At 37.7% G+C, this 22,855-nt stretch overlaps 1 protein-coding gene across 1 annotated transcript in view; it reads right to left on the bottom strand.

Annotated features, from left to right (window-relative positions):
* Nucleotides 1-6,014: 6,014 nt before the first annotated feature.
* The window catches only part of LOC135477456 (proto-oncogene tyrosine-protein kinase ROS-like), a 38,253-nt gene continuing 21,412 nt past the window's right edge, over nt 6,015-22,855 (bottom strand). The window contains exons 25-32 of the mRNA XM_064757572.1: nt 21,694-21,856; nt 20,906-21,100; nt 20,094-20,191; nt 19,554-19,751; nt 18,915-19,049; nt 17,939-18,087; nt 7,624-7,721; nt 6,015-7,395 (exon numbers count right to left, since the gene is read on the bottom strand). Of these exons, the coding sequence (XP_064613642.1) occupies nt 6,655-7,395; nt 7,624-7,721; nt 17,939-18,087; nt 18,915-19,049; nt 19,554-19,751; nt 20,094-20,191; nt 20,906-21,100; nt 21,694-21,856 (1,777 nt within the window). The 3' untranslated portion in view covers nt 6,015-6,654. The remainder of the gene's footprint in view (nt 7,396-7,623; nt 7,722-17,938; nt 18,088-18,914; nt 19,050-19,553; nt 19,752-20,093; nt 20,192-20,905; nt 21,101-21,693; nt 21,857-22,855) is intronic.

Below are 22,855 nucleotides of genomic sequence, written 5' to 3'. Positions count from 1 at the left end.
CGCTTCTGTGTGCAGGCTCCAAACTTTTCAGCCAATCAGAAGAAAGATACCATCACCTGCTTGTGGGTAATTCCATTGCAAATCGCAGGTAAACTACAAATGTGAAAACGCATACCATCTTTCTTGAGTGAGAACTCATTATTATACATGTGCTAGCTAACCAACTTTCGGGCAAGGTCTTGTAAACCAAATGAAATTATCTTGTCTCCATTACTGTACATAGAGGTTCTCTTTCCAAAGGAAAAGATTAATTAAAAGAAAAAAAAAAAAGTTCAGGCATGGAAGCAGAATATGCGGTTTTCGAGTTACGTCGTTGTGGTGCAAAGTGACGTCGCCACTTTAAGGCACAGTGAAGGTACTTGCCTGTCTTATAACGTGTCAGTGATAGTGTTTAGATCAAAGTACCGGCAGAACTCAAATCCACCCGAGAACATAATTCAGAAGATCGGTCTAATCCTTTTTGATTAGTTTTCTATAGCCTATCCTATGTTAAAACTGGGACTATTATGTACAATAGTCAGAGGTTAAAACTACCAGACTGGCCCTACGGTGCGGTAAAGCGACGACGTCATATCACTCTGTCACAACGTTATCTCTCCAAACCTGCATTACAGCAGCATTGGGATGTGTATGATGGGGAAACCCATGACCATCTGCAGGTTGCTGGCATGAGCTGGACTTGAACTCACAACGACTGCATTGGTGAGAGGCTCCTGGATCATTATGCTGTGATAGCGTGCTATAACAATCTATATATATATATATATATATATATATATATATATATAATATATATATAGATTGTTATATTAGTCCGAGTTCACCAGAATATGAATGGAAAAAGACAGCCCAGAATAACCCAACGGTCTTCACTCCTAACCTCATAAAAGCAGTAAGGCAACAGCAATTTTATTTTGTGTTTTACAAACAAACCGATACTACAAACATCCAAAAATCATAAATGGAATAAAAATAAAACTAAAACCTTTTATTTTCTCTGATCATAATATTTATTATGATATTCTAGTGTTTCAAGGCTTTTCAGTTGCATTACTGAATCTGTAACAGACACAATTGCTGGAATAGGCCATATTTCCAACAGATTAGATGATTTTTTCTTAGATTTTTTTTTCTTAGGTGCTTTTTTTTCTCAGGTGTTTTTTTTTTCTTAGAACTTTTGATGACATTGAAAAAAGATTCTCATTCATTCTGCTCATAAAACAAAAATTTCAACTGATGTCAGCTGAGCCAATGCCTTATAAACCATCTGAGCCACTGAGGGACCCAGTTATAACAACAGGTCACATATTTCAAGATGCATACACATGTACACATGCAGCATGAAGAAGATTAAATGGGCCAGACTGGACATCCATTAAAAGTGAGACTAAAACCAGCCCTTTCATTCTACATGCTCTACCATAGAGTGGGAAAACAATAAACATTAGTAACATAGTAGTCAAAACCCAAGATTGAACTCTGAACTTATGTAGGCTTACACCAAGCTCTACTAAAGGGGCTTTGGGAGGAACAATATCACGATTTCTAAAACCGTACAAGCCACCAACAGGTACATTTGTGTTGACTAAATCACCAGCAAGAACTTTCCTCAAACACAAGTATACAGTTTCAAATAACGATGTGGAATTTTCACCTTGGGCCAATTCGCCTCCATTTGACTTATTTTTGACTTGTGTTGTCACGCAGTGAAAACCCTTTGTAATGTTAGAGAGCTGGCAGCTGACATGCCACATCGTTATACTGTTTGACAATAGCGCCATCTAGAGGCTGAGTGGTTAGCACGCCAGCAATGCCAGGAACCTGCAGATGGTCCTGGGTTTCCCCCAGGTTCTGACAATGTCACTAATGCTTATGGTTATCTTGTGTTATTTTTGCATAAACATGCTTTCGGTCATAATGTTCCTCTTTAAAATCATCAGTCCACTTTGTGACAGACAGATGTGTTCCAAATTTACAGATGTGATGAAAAATAAAAGCAGGAAACAGATTATTGGATACTGACATTGTTTATTCACTTTAGTTTGGCGGAAAAGGAGGCTTCCACGTTGGGATAATCCATTTAAAAAGAAAGAGGGGTTAGGTAACTAAAATACATTGAAACAGAATTCATTTGCATTAACATCAGGTTTTTATTGCTGCAAGGCTAAAAACATAAGAGCAAACTAGTCTTGATAAATAACTAAATAGTTAGTAGCCATTTTAATTGTGAATGATGAATATCATGGCAAATAAATGGATTATGGAAGTCGAGACATGGGAATGACAACAACAGAGACAGTGTCCATAACAGTAATGGTGAACAATTCAAACACATCAATAGTGAAAATCTCGAACTTTCTGATCTCCAGATAAGAACCACTTCATTCATTCTGGCAATGATAAGACATATGGGCAATGAGAGTATCAAATGCTTATACAAAACTGCAATCTTGAGGGCATTTGCACTGACATTTATACCTATAGGTTAAGTAACCTAGATAACATAAATCATTAATCCACATGGCAATGTCCATACTCTGTGCTTAATTAATCAGTCTCTGCGGGATAATTTCATTACACGTGACTACACTACCGGGCCATCTTAGGCAATATGAACGTTACGGCACTCAACACAATTACTTGCGTATCCTGTCAATAGGTAACCTTGTTACTAAACTGAATCACCTCTAGGCTAAGCACCACGTCTCTAAACAACAGCATGAAAGAAGACATATTCTCATGTACATTTATCTGACGTATGTTTGTTATTGAGGAGACTGTGAAAGAGAGGCTTTTTGGCCGTAGACAAACAGGCCATTTTACTCCATTCAAAGCAACTGATCTGTACGAAATATTGTGATAACTTTTCAGTAACAGTACAATGTATCTAGACAAGGATATACTTATTTAACAACAAAAATCAAAGTGATACGAGATAAAATAAAAACATACATTTATTTGGGGCTTGTACTGAAACATTTTGTTTTGGAAGTCGTAGCGATGTGGGGTGTCGGAGATTAAAATGCAAGAACAGGTAATTTTTTAAAATAATTTTCTGGTCAGCTTACATAAAACTGGAAATGAAAATTATATTTACTTGATTGACTACTGTAATTGCAAAAATGCCATTTGTTCCCTGCTTAACATAGTTAAAGTAAATCTATACTTGAGTACAAGTTGCAGCTCTTAATATTAAAGAGGCAATACCAGTGATTTTGGCAAAAAATCAATGAGCGCATTCAAAGGTTTGCTATTTTAGGAATAGTGCAAGTAATTGTCTTTTGCAACATATCAGCGTTGTCTGTGAAAGAGCCACCATGCACAATTGTAAATGAAGTTCCCGAAATTAATAATGTGGGTTGCATAATAAATTTTTTAAACTTGAGAATCGTATTTACACTATAAATAGTACAGATAGCAGACTGATATTTACTGATTTTTTTTTTCCATTTGGAAGGGGTCTAAAGAGCTAAAAGCAACACACAGTTCAACCATATAGTGACAACATAATGAAATAATGTTAATATAATTTTATTTTGTTTATTTGTTTCATTGAGATGAAATCTGAGGACTGTTAAAAATCTGGAAATGGTAAAATTACATCCAAAATCAGTAAAGAAAAATTTCCAAGCAAGCCTGCATTTAAGTCAAAGTGGAGGGAGAAAACAAAATACTTTGGTATTAAAACTTGGACGTCAATGGAATACCCAATAAACTTGGAATAAACTACAAGGATAATCTTTATTATTTACAAATATTGTACTTGGATAAGGATACTTAATGATGAAACACTGACATACAATGTGTCTGATGAGATAAGTGTGATAATAATGTTGTTAGTGTACTCGGTAATATACAGAGATCTATGTACAAACCAGACTGTGGTAATGGTGACATGAACAAGTGATAAAAAAATGGGCCACAGTGATTAAAATTAACGAACATGTCCAGCCTAACAACTAACTAGCTTTTATAGCCTACGGATTCCGTCTGAGGGATGATGTATGCCATTATTATTTTCGTCAACTTCTATTTCCACACACACAAAAATAGTCATGAGGACGTTTATGTACAAAGCTCCAGTAATATGGGTAACAAGACAATATAAAAATAGTCAACAGTAATATTTTCATAACAATTGATTTTCAATTCATCGATGCCTTTAACAGTCCCGTCTTTTTTTGTTCGCATCAAACCACAGATTGTAAAATTCCACTCATTACGACAAGAACATCATGCTTCACTTCCCCAGGGGGCCAAATATCATTATATACATATTACAAATCTTAAAATGGACAAATAAAAATATCCTTTTTATTCACACTGTATATAACAGTTTTCATAATCCAATAATATGTACAATTATTCACAAGTTATTCTAAACCTTTACAATTCTTCAACTTCTTAACAAAATTTTTCCATGAACAATACAACTCAAAAGAATTTGAAGAAAAGCTGCAGGCTACAATATTACAAAAAACATAAATATAAGTGCAGTCAGTGTTTTGGGAATCCATGTCACTGATTCTGCCTTAATCAGCACTGTGTTCTTGTTGAAAACACCCTTTAAATTTGATATTCAAGTAAATCAGTGAAACAGGATTCACAATTGTTGATGGCTGTTTTCACGCTACACTTTTAAGTACATTTTCATTTTATATTAGAAATGAATTCCAAGACTGGAGCTCAACTTCAATTTCTTGTCCTGGCTTGTAGTTCTGATTGCAACATGTGTATAGAAACAATGTTGTATTTCTGGTTAAAATAAGGCTTCCAACAGGATGTGTGAACTTCATCATGTTCACATTGCAACCATAATCCAACAATAATGTTGCATATACAATTAGGGTACTACCAACTGGATTGTACTGATCTACTGTTGCTGGATATCTGACACATATTCCAGCCATAAGCTGGATATCTGACACATATTCCAGCAACAAGCTGGATATCTGATACATAGTCCAGCAATAAACTCTTGACAGTAACTCTTGTCAACACCAAACCCCTTTGAATACCCTCACAAAGCATGTTGTATCGGCACATGAATTAAAATTTGTTGACACTGTGGAAAATATCAAAATAAATTCCATGACAAGTACAGCACATGCATATTTTGAGAAAGGGTTACTTGTACATTTTATCTAATACAACAACATCAACAAAACAAATATATTCTGATATGAACATTATCAATCATTTTGGTACAATGTACATGCGTGAATCTCATCATAATGACAATGTGTTTTATACAGGTAGTTGCTTGGTAAAATCACAACAACATGGACGCTTTTGAGCACCAGGGTTTATGTTTATGAAGAATGTCAGTTGCTTCGTTGAAGAGTACTGCAGCACTGACCAATCATACAATCACCTCTCAGGTCGACATGCTTTAGAGCCTTAGATCACGAAGGCTATTTCTCTTCACAGTTGCACTAAAATATATTTTTGCAAATATCTGTCTAACAAGAAACTTTTCAAAAAGCCAGGGATTATGCTGAAAATGCATTGTCTCATACGATGGAAATAGCTTATAATTTACTTTTTCCAATTTAGATTGTAGACAGGAAAATATAGATTGTTCAGACAAAGGGTACACAAAGATGAGAGCATCATCTTGGTGTATACCGGGGTTAATGGAAGCTGCCCAAATTATAATTTTCTTCCAAACTTTTCCTCAATTTTTCTGATGGATCCAATGAAAAGCCACTCCAAACTAGTTGCATGTCCAATAGCACTTAGAAATCTCATATCTCCATGCCTTCATGAACCAGCATCAAAATAATTATTTTAAACGTTTCCAAATGGCCAAAGTGTGATATCATGAATGCTATACTAGCAGTTGTAAGGCAATGAAAGTACAGAGCAAGGGTATAGAGGGACACCCATTTTGATGCAAGAAATACAATTGTACAAAACATCCTACTCAAAAAGGCAAGCGGTTGATACATTATTAACATAAGTGTTATATTGAACTCAACAAACTTCTGACTTAATCAAACTGTGTCCATTGCAGGTGAGACCACTTGTTCAAAACTGTATTAGCAGGTAAGACTGGTATTAAGTGTAATCTTGACTGAAGTCCCAGTAGCCAGTTTTTGTAGTAGGACAATACAGGTATTATGATTTCAGCCGGGCTTAATTTTTAATACACTTTTGAAAAACTGGCCCATGATGTGTCATGTCAGTCAAGATGGAATATGCTGGAGTTAACTTCATGAGTTAACTTCAATGCTCAAACATACACTATTATCCTAATTTCCTGCAGCTGATTGGTCAACATGCAGTATCAAATGAATATCTGCTTAATGGTAAGACTACATAAAACTAGGAACGCAAGTCAAAGCTTGTATCAGAGCTGACTCGATCTAAGCTTTTGAAGAATTGGCCTCAGAATGGTTTGTCTTTCCACAAAGCTTTCAATATGTTTCATGAACTTTTTTTTTACTCGTTTGCAAGCAGTTGAAATATATTTACCTGAACCTAGCTCTAATACATATCCAAAGTTCTTCACACTGGTCGTTTTCGCTCCCTGAAATTGAACACATATTATGAGCATGCTTCACATGTCACACTGTTTAAAATCCAACCTGGATCACTTAGTCTTCAAGTTTATGAAATGTGTCAAGTTGATTGGCTGAGTAAGATGTGATGTCAGCACATGGTTCCCATGGTATCTAGCACACCACTCCCCCACATCATCTCAGGATTGGCAGAAGTCTGGGTGCTGCTTGGTGGGATCGAGTTGTCTCCTCTGTCCATGTTAACATAGTCTTTTCTAACAGAGGGTCCAGGAGGGGTGCTTGAGGCTGCACTGGGGTTTATACTCTCAGGGCTGTTAGGGGTGGACACTGGGATCATATACTGGGCAATTGGTGGGGTCATGGGGTGGACTTGTGAGAAGGATCCAGGCCGTTTAAACCTGCCTTGGTTATCTGCCAGGGTTGGTGCGAGAGGTAAATTTTCTAATGAATCCGAGGAACGACCCTCAAAATCAGAATCAGAAGAAACCTCATCGCCATCAAAGCTGGCAAGCTTAGCATAATGTATTCCTGGCTTGCTGCTCTGCTTGACACTGGGAGCTGTTTTACATGCAGATAGGGGAAGGGCTGAACCCTGTCCCGAGACTACTGGGGCACTGATTTGAGCATAATTTGTTTTGGGGTATCTGGGTGGGCTGTGGGAATCGGGAGAGCGATAACTGCCGTTTTTGGGCCTTGCTCCCCCAGAAGGCACACTGATAACGGGGGTGTCTGAGGGGTCACTGATCAGTTCCAGATATTTGTGAAGCTCCTGACTCTTGGGCTGAAGGTAACCAGAAAAGGCTGCTGTATCGCAGGGGGACTGAGGTGAAGACGAAGGCAGTTTAGAACCTCGGTGGTTGTTGTTCAGCTCCTGGGGAAAAAGAAAACACATTGAACAAAATTTTTCTTCAACTGAAGAATGATTTCTGCGAGCTAATTTTCATCAGACTGATAACAGATGTCATTCATTTGTATTCCATTCATTTTTTATCTTTACATTATTTAATTATATTCATCATTTAAATCTTTTTCATAATTACCAAAATTACGGATAGTATATACCAATACTGTGACACCTCAACATCACTTGCTAATTCACCTTGTCAGGAGAGGGAGTGTAGTTTTCAGCTCCAGCCAATGAGCTCCACTGTCTCAGGCAGTCGGGATTTGTTGGACTCTGCCTCACGGATCCAGCCTCTGCAGCAAGAAAGAACCATATAGAGCCTACAATGTCAACTCTCAAGATTTCCTGTATTCATCATCCTGTACCTGATCATCCCATTATGAATTGTATATGGCAGTCATCCATAGTCCCAATATTAAAGTATTTGGTAATGTTTTCTTAACCAGCAATATGAACTGTATTTGGCAATGTCATTGAAAGCCCCAATATGAACTGTATTTGGCAATGTCATTCAAAGCCCCAATATGAACTGTAGTTAGCAATGTCATCCAAAAGCCCCAATAAGAACTGTATTTGGCAATGTCATTCAAAGCCCCAATAAGAACTGTATTTGATACGTCCATCTAAATCCCAATATCATTTGTATTTTGCAATGTCTCCTTAAGCTCCAACATCATCTGTATTTGGCAATACCATTTTAAGTTACAATATCAACTGTATCTGGAAGTGCCATGTAAACCCAATATCAGCTGTATTTGACAATGCCATCCAAAGTCCTAATATCAATTGTATTTAGCAATGCCACCCAAACCCAAATATCTATTGTATTTGACAATGCCACGGAAAACCCCAAGATCAACTGTATTTAGCAATGCCACCCAAACCCTAATATCTATTGTATTTGACAAAGCCACGGAAAGCCCCAAGATCAACTGTATTTAGCAATGCCACCTAAAGCTTCAATATCAATGTGAACTAAGATCCCAATATGAAGTACAAGTGCATTGAACTTACAGCTACATGAGTGACATGTGAATTGACAGGCTGATGAGGCTCAAGAGGGTTTAGGATAAATGACACAACATTCATGCACATTTAAGCACAGAACATTTCATCATGGATGATCAAATGGTTAATACACTAACTTTCTTTACTAATCCTTCCCATATCTATAGAAAGTCTGTAACTTCTGACCAAACACCCCTGCCCTATGACTAACTAAAGACTTTTTCGAAAAAAATTTTCTTACTAAAAATGTACACTTGTAAAAATATTATCTCTTCTGGTGATAGAAGTGAACAAGACAAAGGCAAGACACAACAACTCACTTTGTGAAGTGACAATATGTGTTGCTATGAACAAAGACCACTGATGACTTGATTAAAAAAAACAAAAACATATTGGAACTTCTTTATACCCTTTGTAAGCTAGATCAAATAATATGCCCACATCTGAAGATCACATCTGATGATTATTTAACATGACAGCATATATACATTCAGATGGCCTGGGGTTAGTACTGATGATAAGCAAAAGCTAAGTTAAATATGGACACATGCAGTATTTTTGTACATATGTACATGTATAGTATGCATGTATACATATGTACAAACATTACCTTGTACACATACAAAGCTACCTTTCATCTGACTGATAGTTGGAAGCGAATCCCACCTTTCGTCCTCCACATTCCTTTAGACAGTGGTATCATTTGATGAAAGCAATCTGATGCCACTGTTGGGTGATTACCCTGATGCCAGTTTTGGGTGTTTACCCTGATGCCAATTTTGGGTGATTACCCTGATGCCAGTTTTGGGTGATTACCCTGATGCCAATTTTGGGTGATTACCCTGATGCCAATTTTGGGTGTTTACCATGATGCCACTGTTGGGTGATTACCCTGATGCCAATTTTGGGTGATTACCCTGATGCCACTGTTGGGTGATTACCCTGATGCCAATTTTGGGTGATTACCCTGATGCCAATTTTGGGTGATTACCCTGATGCCACTGTTGGGTGATTACCCTGATGCCAGTTTTGGGTGATTACCATGATGCCAATTTTGGGTGATTACCGTGATGCCACTGTTGGGTGATTACCCTGATGCCAATTTTGGGTGATTACCCTGATGCCAATTTTGGGTGATTACCCTGATGCCACTGTTGGGTGATTACCCTGATGCCAATTTTGGGTGATTACCCTGATGCCAGTTTTGGGTGATTACCATGGTGCCAATTTTGGGTGATTACCGTGATGCCAATTTTGCTATTATCTACATGTTTAAAATTACGGCAAGAAATGCCAACAAAAAAAAAAAAAAAAGGAATTCTACCCTCCCCACACTTGTGTAAGTCTAAAATAAATTTAAGAATGATATGCATTAAACCATTTTTCAACAGTTCAACACATTGATGAAATACCATTGATGAAATTACAAAAACAGAATTCAAACCACAATGGCATACAAGTGTTAGGGGTATGACACGATGACATCTGAAGATGGTTACACCCTGCTTACAATGAACAGTTTGGTACACATACACAATGGCTGGGAACTTGTGAAAATAGTTACTCCCTGTTTACATTGAACAGTTGAGTACAATGACTGGTTTGATGGAGTAATCTATCAGATGTATAATGACTGGTTTAATACAGTGACTGGCTTAAGTGTTTGATGGCTGATTTGGTACAATGACTGGTCACACGTATAATGACTGACCAGGTGTATAATGTCTGGTCAGGTGTATAATGATTGGTCAGGTGTATAATGACTTGTCAGATGTATAATGTTTGGTCAGGTGTATAATGATTGGCCAGGTGTATAATGACTGGTCAGATGTATAATGTTTGGTCAGGTGTATAATGATTGGCCAGGTGTATAATGACTGGCCAGGTGTATAATGACTGGTCAGATGTATAATGTTTGGTCAGGTGTATAATGACTGGTCAGGTGTATAATGATTGGCCAGGTGTATAATGACTGGTCAGGTGTATAATGTTTGGTCAGGTGTATAATGATTGGTCAGGTGTATAATGACTTGTCAGATGTATAATGTTTGGTCAGGTGTATAATGATTGGTCAGGTGTATAATGACTGGTCAGGTGTATAATGATTGGTCAGGTGTATAATGATTGGCCAGGTGTATAATGACTGGTCAGATGTATAATGTTTGGTCAGGTGTATAATGACTGGTCAGGTGTATAATGATTGGTCAGGTGTATAATGATTGGCCAGGTGTATAATGACTGGTCAGATGTATAATGTTTGGTCAGGTGTATAATGTCTGGTCAGGTGTATAATGACTGGCCAGGTGTATAATGACTGGTCAGGTGTATAATGACTGGTCAGGTGTATAATGATTGGCCAGGTGTATAATGACTGGCCAGGTGTATAATGACTGGTCAGATGTATAATGTTTGGTCAGGTGTATAATGACTGGTCAGGTGTATAATGACTGGTCAGATGTATAATGATACAACAGTTGAGCTGGACTGAGCTAGGCCACACACCTTTGATCTCTGATGACTTTGGGGTAAGAGGGGTGGATGTCTTTAGTACAGCGTCGGTTTCGCCTGCTTCGCCCCCCTTGTTGTCTCCTGCTAGCTCGACATCAAATAGGAAATTGTCATCAGTACCACTATTTGGATGCCATGCAACAAGGGGGGTATATAAAAGTGGACACACCAGAAGACGAGATAAGTCACTTGCTAATGTCGTATACCATGCTATAAAAACCCTCATGTACTACAAGTACCTATCTACTGAGCCATGCTTTATACACTATAAATCAGACAAGAAGATAAGATAATATATTTATCTATCCATATATATATATATATATATATATACACACAGATGGATCTCACAGCAGCATTTTGTCATCTGTTGTCATACAAACTTCAACAAAAACAGGCTGACAGAATTCTACTAGTAACACCTATGTACTGTACAGAAAGCATTAAACGATGACAAATAACTCGTACTAAACTCGCAATGAACGGATAACATGCTGGGAAAACAACTTGGAAACGACCAATGGATGACATGTACATGCCACAATAGGATTGCCATTTGACCACGGAAGTCTCTGTCAAATGCCACTGGTGAAACTGTGTCCACCAAGAGCACAAGGAGCAAGACAATTTTCCAGAACCTCAAGAGAACATCAATCTTCACTTTTCGAAACAACTCTGTCATTTACATATAACTACTAAATTAACTTCAATAGGATCATGAAAGAACAATCCCGAATACACGTCCGTGGGAAGGTCTGCAGCAACCTGCGGATGGTCGTGGGTTTCTCCCGGGCTCTGCCCGGATTCCACCCACCATAATGCTGACCGCCATCGTATAAGTGAAATATTCTTGAGTACGGCGTAAAACACCAATCAAATAAATAAATAAATAAATCCCGAACACACAAAACCTGCAACTTTGGTAATAATGAAGAAAATTTCATTTCCATTATTTCTTTTCTGCACTGATATCAATCAAGTATATTACAGTCAGCGTAATAACCATGTTCAAGCTTCCAGTGTCTAGCCGCGTTGAACATGCACTCTCTTTACCACTCCTTCAGTTTGAAGAAGAATCTACCTTAACTTGATTAATTATCAAAATTTGTTTATAGTTAGGATATCGCCTGGCAGTACAACAGATGAATAATGTCTGGTAACAGTCAAGATAATGAAGACACAAGGATCATCAACAAACACACTGGTTACAAGGGCTCAAAGGTACAACATGAGGGAAAATATACCTCCAGTTCAATGATGCCACAAGGGCATGTATGTACATCTCAATGGTTAAAATATAACATCAGTTAAAAATAAAGGCACAACAAGGAACAGTTATCAAAGAAGTTGAGGCATACATGATCCAGGATACATGGTGTTATCCACCAAGTAAAGGAACTACAAGGGTATAGTTCAAATGAATGGAGGAAGCAGTAAGGAATCGTTCCCACAAATGTAAATGCTTGCTACTCACACTACAACGATGGAGTTATCGCAAGTTCAAGAAATCACAAGAAGGAAAGTAAAACAGCAATCACTAGCACAGGAGCAGTTATCCTTTGGCAAATTTATCACCAGGATGAAGACACCATTAGGGTAAAGTTATCAAGACGGTGAAGATACTTGTACCACAAGGGAACAGATACCATTAGGGTAAAGTTATCAAGACGGTGAAGATACTTGTACCACAAGGGAACAGATACCATTAGGGTAAAGTTATCAAGACGGTGAAGATACTTGTACCACAAGGGAACAGATACCATTAGGGTAAAGTTATCAAGACGGTGAAGATACTTGTACCACAAGGGAACAGATACCATTAGGGTAAATTTATCACCAGGGTGAAGATACTTGTACCACAAGGGAACAGATACCATTAGGGTAAATTTATCACCAGGGTGAAGATACTTGTACCACAAGGGAACAGATACCATTAGGGTAAATTTATCACCAGGGTGAAGATACTTGTACCACAAGGGAACAGATACCATTAGGGTAAAGTTATCACGAGGGTAAAGATACTTGCACCACAAGGGAACAGTTATCATTAGGGTACAGTGTAAAGATATGACAAGGAAGTGAAGATAAGACAAGGGAGCATGCAAATATCCTTTGGGTAAAGTTATCAATAGGGTGAGAATAACAGTTATCCTTAGGTTGATGGTGATACCATCAGGAGAGGTAAATGTATGATGGAGTTTTCAATAGGTGAACATATTACAATGAAGGAATTATCTCTACAGTAAATTTATCAGTGAGGACCAGATATCATTCGAGTGGAATTATCATGAGGGTGGACATACCACAAGGAACAGTCATTGCAAGGGCAAATTTACCATGATATTAAAGATACCATGCGGGTACACCACACATGGTCAGGGCAAAGTTATCAACAGAGTGACGATATCTATAGGTGCAGTTACTGCAAATGTAAAAAACTATCCAAGAATTGAGACATCATCAAAAAGATACAGTTATCTCATGAGCAACTTTACCATGAGGGTGAGTCGGGGTGAAAACATTCATATGATGAGTTCAGACATCAATACATATACATATATCAACGATCAATACACAACATACACGTAGGTCTAAATATAGCAGCCACTAGGGTAGACAGGTAAACATATCAGCAGGATATAATATACCCCAATGGACAATCACAAAAAAAGGTACAAAAACAAACAAAACCCCATTAGGGACTGCTTAAAACAAGGGTGAAGACGTATACAATGAAGGAAACAACTGCAAATATAGTCACATTTTGTTGCCCATCAGAAGACAAGCATGAGTGACCGAATCCATATCTATGTCACGGACTACAAGTTATGATATACTGACACAATTAAAAATCAATTAAAAAAAGAAAAGGCAGCTGAAATTGTTTCTTGATTACTAAAGAACTGTTCAACATCTTTTGGTCAAAATTGTGCAACTGAAACTAAGCCACCTTTTCTCACCACAAAACCATCTTGTCATGCAATGTACTGTGGATGGGTTTTGACAAACACATGACTTCAGCATCTTGTCATGCAATGTACTATGGATGGTTTTTGACAAACGCATGACTTCAGCATCTTGTCATGCAATGTACTATGGATGGGTTTTGACAAACACATAACTTCAGCATCTTGTCATGCAATGTACTATGGATGGGTTTTGACAAACACATGACTTCAGAATTGACAAGCTGCATGGAGAAGTAAATACTTGGTACGATGTTAAAGTTTGGTGCACTACTGGAGAACAAGTGCAACAGACTATAATGTCAACATATAAACAAGTTATTATTCTCAAGAAAATTAACAAAAAAAAAAGAATTAAAACATAGGCATAACCTAACTACAGGTACGTAACCAGAATGTACCCAGTGGACTATTCCAGCCAATTATAGATGTGGCTCATTTTAAATTCCTTTTCAATCAATATAAGTATGTGTAAATGTGAACAGAGCCAACTACTTGAAAAATATTAAAGACTATGAGAGCTAAGGTACAAACTGGGGGATGGATCCCTGATCCCCACCCCCCAACACTTCGTGCACTTTATGGGCCTGAACTAAATTACTGATATTAATAAACACTTAACCTGTATGGTAGAAGGGAAACTGACATAAAACCAACATGCCAGCTTATCAATATCAAACAACTCAGCTACGTGTGCAGCTGTGAAGAAACTGTGGAAACAAAACAATAGTGCTACATGACACATAGTGCTACATGACACATAGTGCTACATAACACATAATGCTACATGACACATAGTGCTACATGACACATAGTGCTACAATTTCAATTTTAGGACACCATGTCAGATTTACTTCACCACGAACTGAATACAAATCAGCCGGTCAAAATGGATACAGTAAGGGTTGGGATTTGATGACAATAAGAGCAATGTGTGAACATGTGTGCTTCTAGCATAAGGTTGTTTTCACAGGATGCAAATTCACCAAAATTCATGTCTAAGTTAAAAAATAAATATTTCTATATCTGATTTGCCATTTTACGAATGACAATACAAAATTTAAAGACAAATATTATTTATTCTTATTGTAAAAGTTCTTTTATAATTGCTTTAGAAAATATTATAAACTTGGCAGTGCAGGAGGGGATGGGTGTTTGGGCAAATAAATAGTTGGAGTATCCACATTTCAACATAACAATAAGACAATACCAACGGGCAAGCCAAATTAGCAGAAACAACACACCTAAACAACAGTAACATATCATATCTGAACACTTTCATGTACATAATATTTAACTGTAAAGGTTCCCACATTACAACAAATGTGACCGCAATAATTAATTAATGCTTTAGAGAAGATATGAACAATTTATTGATTCAGTAACTTCTTTGTTTATTCATTTTTTTCTCTACAAATAAGACACATCTACAGTGTCATACAATTCAGATGACTTCATTTTAACAGTTTCATGAAAGCCTCAACTATCTTCTCATAAAGACTTTTAATCTTAAAAAAAAATACTTTCAGTATCAAAATGAAAACAGTTTCCATTGATTTGTCAAGTATGTGGATACCTGTTCTACAAGTGATATTCCATGCCTCATTTTCACTAATAAAGTAAGTGATACAGAGGTGTAAAAACTTAGAGGCAGGGCCCAATACATACCCAGTTCTAGTGGCTAAGTCAGAGAGAAAGAGGGAAAAACAGCACAAGTGTTACTCAACATGCACAAGGTTTATCATTCTTATCAACTGCTCAGCAGTCTTGGAATCACCTCTTCAATTAAGCAAACAAACACATTCCAATTTTCCTCTCTGTTTCTATGTATCAAAGCAGTCAAAATGCCATGATCATGTTTACATGTGAGTTTTGATCTTCAGCAGTACTTGGTAATGTAATCTAAATTTCAGTGTGGTTCAATGACTAATAAAACCACAGTCTTGAGTTAATGGTAAACCAAAAAATTTATCATAGATTTTGCTGCAGCATGATTTCTAACTTAGTTTTCAATTATAATTTTCCAGGGAGAAATTTGTTCCAGATATGTAAAAAAAAATGCTTCTCAAGTAATCCATGACCACATCAAGAATGCATCAGAGTTTGTAGGGCCCTGCCTAAAAGGCTTCAATATGTTAACAGCAAGAAAGTCATGCAAGATGACATGAAAGTGTTCACATTTCAGTTTGAAACTGTATGGCCGCTGAGTGAGAAAAGGTACCCAGAGCATGTTGGCAGTGCATCCATGTGGACGGGTGGTAGATTAAGGAGCCTTAGGTGATTCAAAGACTGCTAACAAAAACAGGCACCACTTTCACTGGACCTCTGACACCAGCAGAGTTTGGTTTTAACTGTTAAATGGTTAATCAGATAATTTAGGAAAAACTACACTGAAATCACACTGAGACTTAGGAAAGTGGAGCCAGTGTGTTATTTGCTGCCAGAATTGTTAATAGAACATTTTGAACTCCTGGGAATCAACATGGTATTGACATGAATATGTCTGATATTTACTTCTTTACAACTCCCAACAGAGCTGAATAAATATACTTAAAATTTAATCATGGTCAAAACTCAAAAAAAGCAATATTTACAATTAATGAAATGTGTAATTTAAAACCATGCACTTGTGTCAATCACATCACAGCTTAACCACTCAGACATGTTTCACAAATTTGGATCTTTTCTCTTCACAATTCTTCACGTACAACAACTACACTGCACAGTACAAACAGAAACCTATTCACTGAATATAATTATTTCATTGCTGCGGTCAAGATTTCTTAAACTACGTCGGCTGTTATCAGGTTTATTGGTTAAGAAATCTTCACCCATCCTGGAGGTAACCATGGTACTGGTTGCAAAGCCACATATCCATACACAAGAACTGTATTCAAATGTGCCTCTCCTTGGTCAAGAGTTTAAGGTTTCCTTAAAGCCCGCTAATACACCACAACTCTATCCCAGATTTACTTGTTTGACTGTTATTACATGACGTATTCAAGAATATTTACCTTACATCAGGAAGAAATAAACAATCAGACGAGAAAGCAACCACTGAGTGTGGTCACTGAACAAGCCATGAACAGCAACCACTGAGTGTGGTCACTGAACAAGCCATGGATAGCAACCACCGAGTGTGGTCACTGAACAAGCTATGAACAGCAACCACTGAGTGTGGTCACTGAACAAGCCATGGACAGCAACCACTGAGTGTGGTCACTGAACAAGCCATGGACAGCAACCACTGAGTGTGGTCACTGAACCAGCCATGGACAGCAACCACTGAGTGTGGTCACTGAACAAGCCATGGAAAGCAACCACTGAGTGTGGTCACTGAACAAGCCATGGACAGCAACCACTGAGTGTGGTCACTGAACAAGCCATGGACAGCAACCACTGAGTGTGGTCACTGAACAAGCAATGGACAGCAACCCACTATCTATGATTTACTTAATAATTTATTTGATTGTTGTTTAAGACCATACTCAAAATTTTTTCACCAGTCAGTTTTACGTGTGGAGGAAAGAAGAGTGCCTGGAGTAAACCACTATTAAAGAAAAGGGGATTTATACTGCATTTAAATGTGTTACAATAAATTTTTGACATATTCAAAATAGAAAATGGCAAACATTAAATTTCTGTCAAACAAATGTGATGCAATGAGCAAAACAGCAGCTGCAATGGTTTATAAACATACTGTTCAGGCCACAAAAAATTGGACAAAAAATAAATAAAAATCTGGGTAATTTCATTGTGTTAGGATTTGACAATAAGCAAAGCTGATAAAGAATATTGGCCACATGGAAAGACAGCAAGCTGTTTATGGTCAGTGTTTGTGGGGATTAGTCTAACTGTTTTAATACATAACTACAGGAATGGGACAAAGTTGGACACAGGTTGTACAGGATCTGATATACCGCTGGTTGTGGGTTGTACAACAGCAGGCAAACATACAGGAAAACTGTTGGACGAAGACAATAAAATTACGTAATTATAATAATTCATGAATGTGGAAAGAGACATACCATTTGTCACATGCTTGGACCAGAGAGCTGAGAATTCACTGTGCTCATCCAGTGATTTTTCATAAAACTCTTCCAGTTGGTTGTGGATTGTAGCAAAACATGGCCTGTCTTCTGGTGGGCAGCTCCAACACTGGGTTACCAGGTCATATCTATAGAAACAGAACAGGACACAGGTGATATCTACAGAAACAGAACACGACACAAGTCATATCTACAGAAACAGAACAGGACAAAGGTCATATCTACAAAAACAGAACAGGATACAGGTCATATCTACAGAAACAGAACAGGATACGGGTCATATCTACCGAAACAAAACAGGATACTGGTCATATCTACAAAAACAGGAAAGAATACAGGTCACATCTACAGGAAGAGAAAGAGGATACAGGCCATCTCTACACAAAGAGAACAGGATACAGGTCACATCTAGAGAAACAGAATAGGATACAGGTCATATCTACAGAAAAAAGAAACAGAACAGGACAACAGGTCTTATCCAAACAAACTGAACAGGACACAGGTCATATCTGCAGAAACAGAACAGGACAACAAGTCACACGTTTCTACAGAAACAAAATAGGAAATAGGTCATATATCTACAGAAACAGAACAAGACAAAGATCTTATCTACACAAACAGAACAGGACTCAGGTCATATCTACACAGGCACTGTATGAAACTGGACAATTCAGGTAAGGTAGAATTCCCAAACAATTAAGATAGTCCCAAACAACAGTTAGATAGATACAAGTTGCTTGGTGATGTGATGAATTTTGGATGATGCTCTTGCAGTGGAAAATGTCAGCTTTCTGATAACATGACAATATTTATATCCATGAATACTAGGGAGTATTATATGAAGGGTGTTCCTGGAGAGATCAATAAATATATAGTAAGGCGACTTTTTTTTCAGCGCTGTGTAAGCTTCAGGGTTAACACTGGGTGAGGGGAGGGAGTAGTGTGTTGTACTCACAAGTCATCTGGACAGTTCTCTGGTCGGTCAAGCCTGCCACCTGCCCTCACGTAATGTAAAACTTCTATGTTAGTGCGGGCGGGATAAGGCTGCTGCCCCAGGGTTATCACTTCCCACACCAGAACACCAAAAGCCCTGGTAACCAGAACAGTTTCTACATGTAGGATGATCAAATAGGATTATTTTGTTCATGTGATTCAACTTCGAATCAAAGTAGCATACACATGAACTAATTTGAAGTGAAATAGATATTGTATTTGTTAAAATATTCAAAGTCGTTACAAATTTGTTTACCTTGAGTTAATTCTGAACAAATAGAACAGAATAACCTTGTCTAGAAATGAACTGTCATCAGCGTTTACAATCATTTTGACAACTCTACGTTACTTGAAAGTCACTTGAAACAGCTGTGAGAGTGATGTTTAACTGCCATCATGACCTAGATCTTCCGTGGTAGTCAACATAATTGTAGGCTGAGGAAGCTCTGGCCATTTTGCTCATTAACAAACATGGACACAATGTGCTTAATTGTTTTCAATTCCTTCCTGTTTGTGAGAGACTTAGTACATACACACATGCATGACCCTTGGTTAACATGGCGATGACTGAAATTTTCCATGATTTTCTTGACAAGCCTACCAGATATCAGACTGTGTGGTGAAGACACCATCCACCAGTGACTCAGGGGACATCCAACGTACAGGTAACAGCCCTTCCCCCTCCTTCCTGTAGTAATCATTCTTATAGATGTCCCTGGCCAGACCAAAGTCCCCAATTTTCACGGACATTAAGGATGGGTCTTTGGAGGAGACCAGGCAATTCCTGGCAGCTAAATCTCTGTACAGAAAATTCAGACAAACAATGAGCTATGTTCCCCTTCCAAAGCACACACAATTAAAAGTTTCCTCCAAAATGACACTGACTAATTTATAAATGTACATATCATTGCAATTCTCGCCTCTATACACAGTTTAAAGTTTATACATGGCTTTTTTTTGGGAAACAACATTCAAACAAAAAATTGATCAGTATGCATATGCTTACCATTACATACGTCAGACTATTCTGTATAAAAGGTACGGTACATGTATATTGTTGATTCTAACAAAGTCAATCTGAAAAACACAAGCCCTGCTAAAACGCATAAATCAGAAAACGAGCAAACTCTTTAATACTCACCTGTGAACGAAGTGCATGTTTTCTAAATACCCACAGCCTCTGGCCACATGTAGACAGATCTTGACCAGATCAGAGAGGTTCAAGAGTGGGGGATTACACTAGGAGACAAAATATTCACATAATACACTGTGAGGAGATGTATTGTGCATGTTAGGGATTCAAACCCACTTGACAAAATTCCTATGTTTATGTTTAAAGATCTTAATGTTAAGGGGTAAAATATACACAATGTTTTTAACATGAACACAGATTTTTGACACTGTTTATTTTAATTATCCAAAATGTGTATTTAATGCTCACAAAGTCCACCTAGACAGGCTCAGATTTGTCAGCTTGATCTAAGCCAGCCCTACAGATCTATGGTAGTTAACACAGTCACTGATGGAAGAGGAAATATAACTTTTAGAGCATGTCCAAAAATTTCTTTAACGCCAAGAATGTGCATGTATAAACAGTACTGAAGTCCAAGTTGTGTTAATGGTTTTAGAAGACAGATTGGGCTACATGCATATTTTGTAAGCCAATCACAGACTTTAATTAAGAAATAATGTTTTTACTGAAGAGATGGTCTTTACATGGACATATGGGGCAGATCCACAAAACCACAGGCCAACCTGTCAATCGCAGACATTGATTGATTGACAAGTCCATAGCCAATCAGACATCTGCATCAAATAAATCTCATTATGAAAAATGTGTGCGACTATTCTCAGGCATAGTAAAGCTCTGCCAGCATAATCGGAAATACATTTCATGATTAATTCTATCCTATACTTTATAATCAAAAATTTATCAGCTGTTCAGTAACTTACTACACTTGGCCGGCTGTTCCTGAGAAATGACAACAAATCTCCTCCCTCCATCAGCTCCAGGATGATGAACTGTGGGTCATTGTCCAGACAGACCCCCAGCAGACTTAATATATGTTCATGTTTAAAGTTACTCATGAGGAGCGCTTCCTTAAGGAATTCTTCTTTCTCCTGGTCAGAGGCGCTCTTCCTTAGTGTCTACAACACACAAATATTTAGGCTTACCACAGTACAGAGGTACAGAATTATTTCCATGATTACACACCTATATACACCTTATTGTGTTTACTTAACTGATGAAGGAATAAAAATAATGACCGAAATACAGACAGAAGATCACTTCAGTACTTGGGATTACCTTTAATCTTTTTAAGACGTAAAACTGATCCCAGGAACCTCTGAATTGTGTAAGTTATAAACTGAAAACACTGTGCTTGAATTGGCTCCTCTGAATTCCACATATTCAAAATATTCAAGGCCTAAATCTGTACCTGATTCATTTGCATTATGGAAAAATGTTGAATAGGGGCATAACTCCTCAACTGAAAATTTTGCTTTTTGAGAAGCTTCCTTTGTTTTATTAGACACACAACATCTACAAAACTGGTCATTGTTGTTCTCCAACACTTTGTTCTTGAGCTATTGCCATGAAGATAAGCCTCACCAAAACAATATACAGTACGCATATATTGTCCTACCAGATTTATGGTACATTATGTTTTCACAATTAGACAAAATGAAACATAATGTACTAACATATATCACATGATGCCTAGCCAATGAACTCTTACCTTAACAGCCACTTTGGTATCCCCAGATTCACTGCCCAGGATATCTTTAGCCACGCCTTCAAACACTTCCCCAAACGCCCCTGAGCCTAAGAACTTTGTCAAATTAAGTTGGTCACGACTGAAGTGAGGTAAGGCTTCTATATCTTCATCTGTAGGAATGATACTGAAAACCCAAAATGTTGTTAATGTTTTTCCTGACAGTAACGATATTTGCTTTACGAAAAAAACCTGCACATGTAGTGGTAAAGTCTTGTGATCATAGCCTATGTAGATATTCATAGTACGAGGACCCTCACAAGCAAGCTTCATAAAGCTTGGTAAAGCAGTGGGTATGTTATAGAGTCTTAGACTTGGGTTTTTCAATTCTACTGAGATATAACCAACATTCTACAGTACCAAGTTTTTGTGCAAAATCAATGAGGCAATTCTATGAGCTTTAACTTGTGTTTGTTAGAGACTAAACGAGGATGCAAATGACGTTATCATTCAAATCATAAGACTTTCAATCAAATATTTTCCAAAAAGAGTTGTCTATGATGAATTCAGTCAGGAAATTGCTGCTACATGTAGCAGTTGACAGACATACAACCTACCTAATAGCATAGACAGTGCTGTCCTGCTGGACAGTCGTATGAGGTAACTCTCGTAGAATGGCTGACAGACATACAACCTACCTAATAGCATAGACAGTGCTGTCCTGCTGGACAGTCGTATGAGGTAACTCTCGTAGAATGGCTGACAGACATACAACCTACCTAATAGCATAGACAGTGTTGTTCTGCTGGACAGTTGTGTGAGGTAACTCTCATAGAATGGCTGACAGACATACAACCTACCTAATAGCATAGACAGTGCTGTCCTGCTGGACAGTCGTATGAGGTAACTCTCGTAGAATGGCTGACAGACATACAACCTACCTAATAGCATAGAGAGTGTTGTTCTGCTGGACAGTTGTATGAGGTAACTCTCGTAGAATGGCTGACAGACATACAACCTACCTAACAGCATAGAGAGTGTTGTTCTGCTGGACAGTTGTATGAGGTAACTCTCGTAGAATGGCTGACAGACATACAACCTACCTAACAGCATAGAGAGTGTTGTTCTGCTGGACAGTCATATGAGGTAACTCTCGTAGAATGGCTGACAGATATACAACCTACCT

Source organism: Liolophura sinensis, chromosome 1, assembly GCF_032854445.1.
Source record: "Liolophura sinensis isolate JHLJ2023 chromosome 1, CUHK_Ljap_v2, whole genome shotgun sequence".
Classification (NCBI taxonomy): domain Eukaryota; kingdom Metazoa; phylum Mollusca; class Polyplacophora; order Chitonida; family Chitonidae; genus Liolophura; species Liolophura sinensis.
The sequence above is the reverse complement of the archived record's forward strand: the minus strand, read 5'-3'. Positions and strand labels throughout refer to the sequence as shown.